We start from the raw sequence: 10,924 nt of genomic DNA on the forward strand, positions 1-10,924 counted from the left end.
AAAAAAACATGGTCAACTAATAAATTAATGGGTGATCAACGATCTATCGATCGCTATAGAACTAATAATGGATATAACCTCTAAATGAATGTTTTCCTCATCGAAAGGGCATTACACATGGTTTGAGGAAGGTTCACATATTAGAAAATACGTTAAAGCATAGTAAGCACATACTAGAGAAACATTAATTTAATCTCATAAAGATTATATGCTCTATTGTAAGTGAACCTGTCGCAAACTTTATATAGTAATATAAATATAACATGTGCTATATTATTTATTTATAGATATTGTTTTCTTATTATATATTTTGGAGTTCTTAATTGAAATTTCCTAAAGTTTAAAATGTGTTTTTAATGAAGTAAATTCAATAACCTAAAATCCTCAAAATACTCTTACTCACTTTTCAAGCAATCCGCAGAAAATTTTAAACAAATTTGATAAAATAAAAACAAAACCAATGCTGCACCTCTCTTTGAAGCAGCTGCAACAACATGTCAATAGTCTTTGGCAATTGCCAATGAGCAGATTACTAGAAAATAAGGATTAGACCAACACATTTAGCATGAATCCATTTCCAGCTAAGTGAGGTGATGGATAAAAATACATTTTCTGGTCGAGAAAGACCCAATGATCCAGCAAAAGCTCAGAGCCCACTGACTGAAAACTCTTTCCCTCTTTGGGGATGCCTACCTAAAGCATACTTCGGATGACAAACTACGAAAAAAAGAAACAATTTCTTAGCTGATTTGGAGAAGCTACCTCATCCTGCTGGTCAGCGTTCAATCCTCCTCTCACTATTTCTTTAATTCATTTTCCCGAGTTCCTTTCATTTCAGGTTTTCGTCTGTTTCCATTTGATGTTTTCTGCAATCTATCGATCAATTTGATCCTTGCAGTGCCCGGATCTCACTCTCTCTTACGTGGTTCCATAATTTTGGCATATTGAATTTTTTAATTTTAAGAAAATTATCCATATGTATGATGATAAGCCTCTGGTAGGTGCCACCCGCAACAATTTCCCAAATTGGACCCACCTTATCCATGGATACCTACACCTAAAAAGAGGCCTGGAACCACCCAATTCCCTCACGCGCTATAAGTATTGAAAACTAAAGCGGATGAAAATGATGAAGCCACTGTCGTTCATGACCGCCTCACACTTCATTCCAACTTGTCTGAGGTATGAATGGAACGAATGAATGAATATCCAAGTTGCAGCTGTAAATTTATGTTAACTCTGAAATCCCTTCTCGTTTGCTAACATTTTTCGAGCCTTGGTGGTGCAGTGATCGAATCACAATCGCTTCATATTCATTGAGACAAAGTCCTGCATGTAGAATTGCCGACCCACATAACAAAACCAGAAGACTTATTCTTCAAGGATCGGGCGTCCTGTTCTCCACCTTATGGGGATCGAAACCGCGACGTGGGGAGTCCGTTTTTGCAGAGGAAGAACAAAGCCCAACTGAGAAAGACAAGGAGCCTACAAAGGGTTTCGAACCCACGACGTGCGATGACCTCACCGTCACGAAATCCGTCTTCTTCGACGTGGCCATAGACGGAGAAGCGGCCGGTCGCATTGTCATAGGACTCTACGGGAAAGACGTTCCAGTTGGGGCGTCGCGGTTTGCCGAGCTGGTCGCCGGAAGACAAGGCGTTGGGTACCGAAAAAAAGAGTTCATCAAGATAACCCCGTCGTACATTCAAAACGCGGGGATTCGATCCTATGGCGTGGATGCCGAGATGTTTCAAGGGGGTCGCATTGTGGCGGATGATTTAGTTGATGAAGCCCAAGAATTGGAGAAGCAGTGTAAAGGGACTAGGACATTTAGGGGATCTGTTGGTCTTATAGTTAGGGACCCTTCTAAGCCCCCTCCCCAGATCAAGTTGGTGACGAAAGAGGGAAGGTTTCAGATTAGGGAGGAAGAGGCGAAGCCAAATCCTAACGGAACTGAGTTCGTCATTGCGACAAAAAACGCAGAAGACTTGGGCTCTAGCTCTTTGCTTATTGGAAGAGTTTTGAGTGGCATGGACGTTGTCGACAGAATAGGGAATGTCAAGGCAGTGCAAGATAATACTAAGTCTGCTTACTTCCAGTAAGTGCTCGAATGATCTCTACCCTCTGTTTTCCTTTTGAGGTTATTTACTTAAACTTCATAAGAATAAACATTGATGGGAGAGAATAAAACGCGTATTAAATAGTTGGAGAACCCAGATCCAGACCTTCTTACCAGACTCATCTTCCCTGCTTCACAGTTTCATCCACCAATTGTTAGTTGTCCTTGACGATTGGCCATTGGGTATGTCCATTAATAAGGCACATAGCAATCCACTGCCCCACGGATAGTTTCAGCAACCCCCCTCAGCCCGGACCATTTTACATATGTCATTGTTCAACACTGCCTCACAGATTGATAATCTGACCATGCTTCTGGTGTTACTTGTTCACAATTAGCAAAAACCGCTACACATCGTTGCTTATATTTGATCCCTTTTGAATCGTACACTTTTAAGGGTTTTGACACATTTTCCCACGCTTTCGGTGAACAATTTTATACCTTATTTTCATCTTTCTTTTACTGGATTTTATTGAGAATCCATTAGGCACTTCCTCTTAGCTATTTTGGGTTTCTTGTGGTGTTACAATTCCATTGACTTATTTTGATCATTTGTCGAATTTAATATTTTTTTTTACTCTTCTTTCTTTTCCCCACATTTTTAACAGACACATGGCCAAATTTCGTTCATTTGTTATCTTCTAATTTTCACGGTTAATACAATAAATCTAAAGCTGCACTATATTAGCCAGTGATCTTCTGATTTCAAGATTCCTAGTCTCTATGTTGCGGTCATTTGATGTTCCTATCTGCATGGCACCACAGAATCATTAACGCCATATTAGACATCTTCTCAATCTGGCTGTCCAACTGTTACAAATGTTGAGTAATGAACGGGAGTGTTAGAAGATATCCAATGCATTAAATAGGGCTGTGTAACTAATGTGTCAGAGAATGGCACAAATGTATGAACACATTTGAGATGGAAGCTCAAGTGAGGGTGGAGGTTAAAGATTGTTTGTTTAACGGCTGAATCAGTAACAGTGACTGATATGCAACAGTTACTCATGTGACACTACAAATACAAGAGACTTGGAGTGTAGAGATTGAGAGAGTAGAGTTTTTATCTTTCATTTGTCTTTTCGGTTGTTTTCATCAATTCATAATGTTGTTTGATGTTATGTACGAGCTAGGGTAGCAAAGTTGATTGGAGATAAGCGAGCAACGGTGGCAGAGAGAGGATTCAACAGGCCCTTTTCAAAGATTATCATCACCAAATGTGGGGAGCTTGATTAAGACAAGATCCATTGAAGGAATGTGGAACTGATTTGGGAATGACGGAATATCTTCATGAGAGGCCTCTGCCAAGAATTAAATGTCATTCACCAGCCTTCTGTTGATGCTTCCTGCAAGTAGGTAAAGAATATAAGTCAAATGTTGATACTTGCATATTTTGCAAGAATTTTGCTTACTTGATCTCATCTTTGTAAAGCCTCTTGGCCTAGACCATATACCACATGGAATTCAGAATGCATTTTTGTACTGGTGTTTACAATGCTCTTATATGCAAATTCTACACTGATGATAACATAGAGTCCCATTACTTGAGTTTATTCTCAACCAAGTTATGAAGCAAGTTGACCATATACTTATTTACAACTACAATTTGCCCATTAGTAAGCAGGCAAAACTTGTACTATAGTGCACCAAAAATTGGCTTGCCGACGTTATATTTGTTTATGATACGATGATTTCTAGCAACCTATATAATCTGAATATCTCTGAAATAAAATTATTATGCTTAGGACATGGAGTAAAGTGGTTCATCATGTCGAAGCAACCAGAGACAGTAAAAGGGATAAAGTGAGCTATACTATATCTTTTCAATTCCATGATCTCTCCGGAATGGACAAGCGAATGTACAATCCTGTGTTTTTTCTTCCGTTTTGCTAATTGGCAAATCCAACGTCTTATAGTAGTTTGAAAACATTTTTGTTAGATGTATGCCACAGGTGTCATGTTAGACCAATTAGGTGGTCCTATGCCAGCTAAAGTGGCCCCCTAAATCCCAGTGCATCTCCCTAATAATGCCTCTCGTAGCTCATCAGACTCCTCGATAGTTCACTTTCGAGCAAATTGGCATTCTCTCCTTCAAAAAGACTTGTTGCTCCACATCAATTTTGTTACCTCCATCTTCCTCATAAATACATATGCAATATTTTTTATGTCTGCCCAAATCTTTAAAACATTCTTTGCCCTCTTATGAAGGACGTGTACCAAGATCCTGCATAAATCAAGGAATGACTGCAAAAGTAGAAATCTAGCTGATCCTCATAAAAATCAGAACAGGGACTGGAAAATATAAAACAAGTATCTGACATGAATTCATAGTACTGCACGGTCCATCCTGATGCTGATCCAACCAGAGATTCTCTCCGTGATTTATTATCGGGCATGACGAAAAAGACAGACCCGTCCATCCTAATGGGTTCCCTGCATCAATTAACAAAAAAGTATCCATACTCCTGGGATGAATAATGTATGCATCCTCATACAGTTACGGAGTTATACACTTAGTGAGAACAAGGGCTATAATGAGAACACTTACCTTGACAATAGAAGCGTTAAATTCTTCAAGAAATAAGGAGTAGAGATGGCCAGAAATAATGCGTGAAATTGATCAGCAATCCTTTGAAGCAGGAATCTATCACGTTCCTAGACGAAACAAATTTTAAACAAATAGATTTCTATCAACATTATCCTTCACACTTACATGGAAATTACAGTTATAAAAACTTACGTGTACCTGATCTGTCATAATCATCAGATGACCATATCTCAGAGGTTTGATGTTGTCATATTCCTAGGTATCCTGCGGACCAAGTCTTTGCTTGATAAGTTGAATCTCTGCATTTTCCATGACTGTTTGTGGCTTGCTCTTCCCTTACATTCAACAACTTGCCTTTCTGAAGGGACATGCCATAGTGGTTTCAACCAATGACAGCCAAACCTGCAATCGGAAGTCCAAAGACAGCCAAAAGATAAAAACTCAAATTGGCAGTGGAAATAAAAATCCTACAGCAATACTACCTCATTGTGTATCAGTTTCACTTACTAGAAGGTCAATCCACTTACAGCAAGGGAATTGGCTGGATCTCCCTCTCTTAAATTTAGAGTGCATTTCTAAGAAGCTTCTTGTTGTTGAGGTTTATCATTACACCAAAACCAGCATGCATTAGTAAACTTCCAAATCCTTACCATTATCTTGAGTGGGTGTTCAGTCCCATGTTCCCAGGGTGGTGATTAGCCCATGTAATTGATTCCCAATGAGGTTAGTGTGACAATTACTCCACAGCCCCCCTCAAACACAACTCAGGGAATCAAACCTGGACCAAGGCTGTAATACCATGTTGAGGTTTTCCATTACACCAAGACCTGCAGGCATCAGTAAACTTCCAGACCCTACCTTGAGTGGCGGTTAATTCTATATTTCCAGGGTGGCGGTTAGTCCATGTAATTGATTTCCAATGAGATGAGTGTGACAATTACTCCAACATTCGCAACCATTTCATCATCAAGCTTGGTGACACCATTTAACCTTTATCTCCTCGTCACTAATTTTCTTAAGATCCTTGCTTTGTTTGAGGTCTTCCCATGACAGAATGTTCTCAACCACCCTACATTTTGTCAATGTAATTACCAAAACAAGGGCTACCCTTGGACACTAGCCATTACAACGCTCGTTTCGATTAATAATCAGTTCTAACACAAAGAGATGAATAATCTTTCCTAAGACTGTGAGTACCTTTTTTCAACAATTTTTGAGAGATTTCACACTATCCAAAGGTGTTTTTGATCAGTTGTCAGTGTCTCTTTTGTTTGGAAGTGAAAAGCAGGATTGTTAATAATTTAAGATAATTTTATTAATGTTCAATAAATGACCACGAAAGTAAGCCATTCCGACTGCAGAAGAGTACAATAAGCATGAATCCAATGTGGGACTGCAAGTGCAGCTCCCACAAAATGCTGAAAATAACATAAAGAAGTAAACAAACAAACTGTAGTGCTACCACGACATCCATATAAGAGAACATGGCACGATACAAAATAATCAATAGCTTGCCCAGAAAGAATGAGTGGAATAGGAAGACCAAGAAAGAATGAGTGGAATAGGAAGACCTGGCGATGGAGTTAAAAATGTCAAAGTCTCCTGAGTTTGATGGCCGATGATGAAGGAGGCAAATAGGCACTTGCTTGCTGTTGAAACCCCTGGAACCAACGGTGGTTCAGACCATATGAGTCATAAGTAGGTCATGGTCGTGTATGCTTTCGCTGCAGCAGTTTTTTTCTTCTTATGTATAATGTTCATCACATTGATTGCTATCTGGGTTGCTACGTAATCAACAATGTGAAGCACCTTTAGTGGTGTCTATTCCATTAACAAAGTCGATCTGAATAGTGAAGAAACCATGTTATGCTCTTTAACCTGCAAAATGATACCCAATACAGAATATGCGAAGAAAAGATACCCAAAACACAGAATAGCAATGATTTTATTATTCAGAGAGTAATGTTCACTTGCCTCTTCGAGGGGGCAACCTCCAATAGAGCAGAGCTCAATTACAAAATAAGACACGATACTCCTCGCAGGGAGTCTCTATCCTCTATATATGACTCATACATGCAATACCACGGGCCAATACCGTGGGTTTTATTAATACCATCTATCTAATACTACGGCCCATTTGCAACTAACTGTGGTCCCGTCATTAATTGCGGGTTAACCACTTACAAATATTAATATGGGCTTTATTGACTCTTGACTATGACGTGATCCCATGACATAAATAAGGGGGTTAGGGTGGGACCCTAACAAACCAAAACAAAGGTGGGCATAATAAATCAAGGCTCTGACCTAATTAAAGGATTTAAGAAAAACTGTAAACAAGGATTATAAATTAGAGTTGTGCGCAGAACTAGTAACTAATATTTCACAGCAGATGGGAATTTTGCAATCTATTGTATCTAACGTCCAAAAACAAACCAGAACATAATTGTGAAAGAGAATACCAAGTTCAATTTTCCTATTGAAAATGCCCATCATTAAATTCGTGCAATCTCCCATCTGACATTTAGTTTTTCAGAGGTTCTCAAAACGCTATAAAATGATAATGATGATATAAATATTACCAGAAAATAGAATGACATTTTTTTTTTGCCAAAACCAGACCATCAATCAAGTCTGTAAAGCCTTCTTAAGGGCTCTGGCTTGGCATTGAACGTTGCTTGCAAGTAGAGGCCAAGGTAATCTTCAAAGGTCTCGACAGGCTACAGTTGTCCTTTCAGTTCAATCCTAACTGTCTTGCCAAGGGATCCAGCCACATCCATGACTCTCTTCCTCGTCAAGGCAACAACATCATCTGTCCTATGTTGAACTTAATCAAATCAGGATTAAATGCGAGCTTGACCCAATTTTTCCCTCGCACTCGTTAATGACAGACTCGGACTTAATGCCCACATTCGTGAAAATCTTTATATGAAAGCACAAGAGTTAGGGACAACAGATCATTTATTGAATATGCGCAGATTGTTGGAAGTTTGACAACGAATTATGTAAATTTGGGTAAAAATGTAACTAGTTAGTTCTATACCGAAATAGCAGTTATGTAACGGAGGAGGCTGGTATAAAACTAGTGAATGCCCGATAAATGTAATCGTGGAGAATCATTGTTGGATTAATAGAGATTCCAGTCCCTTGCCCCATGGATGTTTCCTTGACACCCTGTCAAGGTTTTACCACGTAAATCCTGTGTGTCTATTTGTGTGTTTGGTTTCAGTTTTTCAATCAGTTATGTTCTTTTCTTGGTTAATGTATAACTGAATATTTATTTTCTTTCCTAATTTCCCCTATCCGAACAACAATTGGTATTAGAGCGATTAGTTGAATCGGGGCTTGTGAGAGATCAGAAATCCACTTGCGTTCATCGCGTTGCTGCGTGGAGAGCAGAAGCTCTGTGTGTGGAGTTCTTTGCTGCGTGAAGGCTGGCAGGCTGGCAGAGCTTGTCTCTGTGTGAAGGCAAGCGCTAAACCAACGTACTCTACATGAAGAGCTGTTCTACATGCAAGGGACATTGCCTATGTAGAAGGGTCATAGAAGCAGGTAGATCTATGTTGAAGAACCTGCTGCAGTTGTGCATGTGTGTGAAGGAGAAGTTCCCCTGTGTGGAGAAGAAGGGCCATAGAACCAGGTGGATCTACGTTGAAGAACCTGCCGCAGTTGTGCGTGTCTTTGAACTAGGGTTTTTCAAAAAATAAGAACCAGGCAGATCTACGTTGAAGAACCTGTCGCAGTTGTGCGTGTAGGCGTGAAGAGGACTGCGTTGACTACAACGTGCCCATTTGCCTGCGTGAAGGTAAGAAGATGCTAGAAGAGGTTCACTGCCCTGCGTGAACTACATGCGTATAGGCATGAAGAGGGCTGCGTTGACTGCAGCGTGAGGAGGAAGCCACTTGTTACCTGCGTGAAGGCCAGGAAAGCTGTTGCTGTTGTCTCTGCGTAAGGAGTGTGAAGGTGTCTATGTGAAGGTTCAGTCGTGCAAGGAGGCTGCTCATTGTCCTCGTCACGCAGAACCGGAGTGCCCTCTGCTGCGTGCTGCCAGAAGTGCGGCTAGAGGCCTGGCTTGCTTGTCGCAAGAGGAATTCTTCAAATCAGCAAATATGGATCCGGGTAATCTTTCTTAAATTTGAGTGAATTTTTTTCAGAAATTTGAATTTGGAGGGAAGAAAATCAAAGAAATCCAAGAAATTTCTTTTTCCAAAAATTTGTGAAAGACAGAGGGGTAAAAATCAAAGGGTTTTTTTTATTAATTTGAAAGTAAAGTCTCTTGAAGGGTTTAAGAAACTTCTTTTTCCATAAATTTGTGAAAGACAAAGGATTAAAAATCAAAGGGTTTTTCATTAATTTGAAAGTAAAGTCTGTTGAAGGGTTGTTTTTTTTTTTTAAAAAGGGGGAATTATTTTTTGAGTACAAAGAGTTTGTTTGAAAAAAAATAAACCCTAGTTGAAAGACTAAAGATTGAAACCCTAGACTGAAAGAGTGAAACCCTAGGAGGAAAAATAGAAAAATGGCCAAGATGTCGAATGCAAAATTCGAGGTGGAGAAATTCATCGGAAATAGCAATTTTGCTCTTTGGAAACTGAAAGTTAGGGGTCTGCTTGTGCAACAAGGGTTGCACAAGGCATTGGATGGGGCAACTAAGAAACCTGCAACCATGACTACTTCAGACTAGGAGAACTTGGATGCCCGAGCTCTCAATACCATCCGATTATGCCTGGCGGATGAAGTTCTCTTCAATATTGTTGAAGAGACTACAACTTCAGGATTGTGGGAAAAACTGAAAAAACTCTATATGACAAAGTCATTGACCAACAAAATTTATCTGAAAAGATAGTTGTACAGTGTTCGAATGAAAGAAGGTTCAAAAGTTGCAGAAAATTTGAATGTTTTTAATACACTTATATGTCAATTAACAGATATGGAAGTTAAAATTCAGGAAGAAGATAAAGCCATAACCTTGTTGTGTTCTCTGCCCAAATCATGGGATCACTTCGTAACTTCAATCAGCTTGAGCACTGATGATTCTTTGAAGTTTGAATCAGTCATGGGAGCTCTCGTGTCTGAAGAAGTACGAAGGAAATCCAGTACTGAAACAACGACATCAGAAGCCATGGTAGCTAGAGGACACTCAAAGGAAAGAGGAGAAAAACCAAGGAGGTCTTCTAGATTGAAATCGAAGGGAAAGAAGTGTAAGGAAAAATGTTGGCACTGCAATAAAATTGGACACTTGAAGAAAGACTGTTGGAAATGGAAGGAATCCAATAACCCGAAGAAGGAAGCGAATCAGGTCGATTCAGGTATGATAGACGAAGTTTTATCTGCTGAAGAATTATGTATGATAAATGAAACTTCACTTGAATGTAATGTCTCTTAGGGTTTAGATAGTTGGCTGTTAGACTCTGGTGCTTCTCATCACATGTGCCCACATAGAAATTGGTTTACTTCGTATGAAAATGTAAACAGTAGTTCTGTGTTTATGGGTAATAATGTGTCATGTCAGACTGTTGGGATGGGGAATATCAGGATTAAGATGTATGATAACACAGTTAGAACATTAACTAGTGTTAGACATGTACCTGATTTGAAGAAAAATTTGATTTCTTTGGGAGTGTTGGATTCAGATGGTTATAAGTTTACAGGTCAGGATGGCGTCTTGAAAGTCTCTAAAGGAGCCCTAGTGGTTATGAAAGCAGAAAAGGTCGGAAATCTTTACAGGTTAAAAGGAAGTACTCAGGTCAGCGAAGCAACAGTTGCGTCAGAAAAGGAAAAAGCAGGTACTCACTCATCTATGGCATCAATGATTAGGTCATATGGGTGAGAAAGGTCTTCAGATACTAATGAAACATAAATCTCTTCCCGATCTGAAATCCTTGAAGTTAGATTTCTATAAACATTTTGTGTATGGAAAACAATGTAAACAGAGATTTAAAGTTGGAAATCATAATAGTAAAGATATTTTAGACTATATTCATTATGATCTGTGGGGACCATCCCCTGTTGTGTCATATGGAGGTGCTCTATATCTTTTAACGTTTATTGATGATTTCTCCTGTAAAGTTTGGGTCTTTATGCTAAAAAAGAAAGCTGATGTATTCAATGTCTTTAAACAATTTAAAGCAATGGTAAAGAAAAGAACAGGGAAATCTATTAAATGTTTAAGAACTGATAATGGTGGAGAGTTCACTTCAATTGGATTTCAACAATACTGTAAGGATGAGGGAATTATTAGACACAAAACTGTTGTTTAT

General features: G+C 39.1%; 1 protein-coding gene across 1 annotated transcript; it reads left to right on the forward strand.

Annotated features, from left to right (window-relative positions):
• The first annotated feature begins 1,024 nt into the window (after positions 1–1,024).
• LOC149255614 (peptidyl-prolyl cis-trans isomerase CYP26-2, chloroplastic-like) lies at positions 1,025–3,606 on the forward strand. The gene is made up of 3 exons (XM_089460539.1): positions 1,025–1,182; positions 1,289–2,098; positions 3,253–3,606. The coding sequence occupies exons 1-3, from the start codon at positions 1,121–1,123 to the stop codon at positions 3,353–3,355; spliced, it is 975 nt and encodes a 324-aa protein (XP_089316665.1). The 5' UTR covers positions 1,025–1,120; the 3' UTR covers positions 3,356–3,606.
• The last annotated feature ends 7,318 nt before the right edge of the window (positions 3,607–10,924 follow it).

The sequence above is a fragment of the Pinus tabuliformis genome, chromosome 7, assembly GCF_031772625.1.
Source record: "Pinus tabuliformis cultivar Carrire ecotype Pingquan chromosome 7, CPIR1, whole genome shotgun sequence".
Lineage (NCBI taxonomy): Eukaryota > Viridiplantae > Streptophyta > Pinopsida > Pinales > Pinaceae > Pinus > Pinus tabuliformis.

Coding starts and splice junctions, on each gene's coding strand:
- LOC149255614 (XM_089460539.1), top strand. CDS start 1,121: ATGAAAATGATGAAGCCACTGTCGTTCATGACCGCCTCACACTTCATT. Junction 1,183..1,288: donor TTCATTCCAACTTGTCTGAG/GTATGAATGGAA, acceptor TTGGTGGTGCAG/TGATCGAATCACAATCGCTT. Junction 2,099..3,252: donor ACTAAGTCTGCTTACTTCCA/GTAAGTGCTCGA, acceptor TGTACGAGCTAG/GGTAGCAAAGTTGATTGGAG.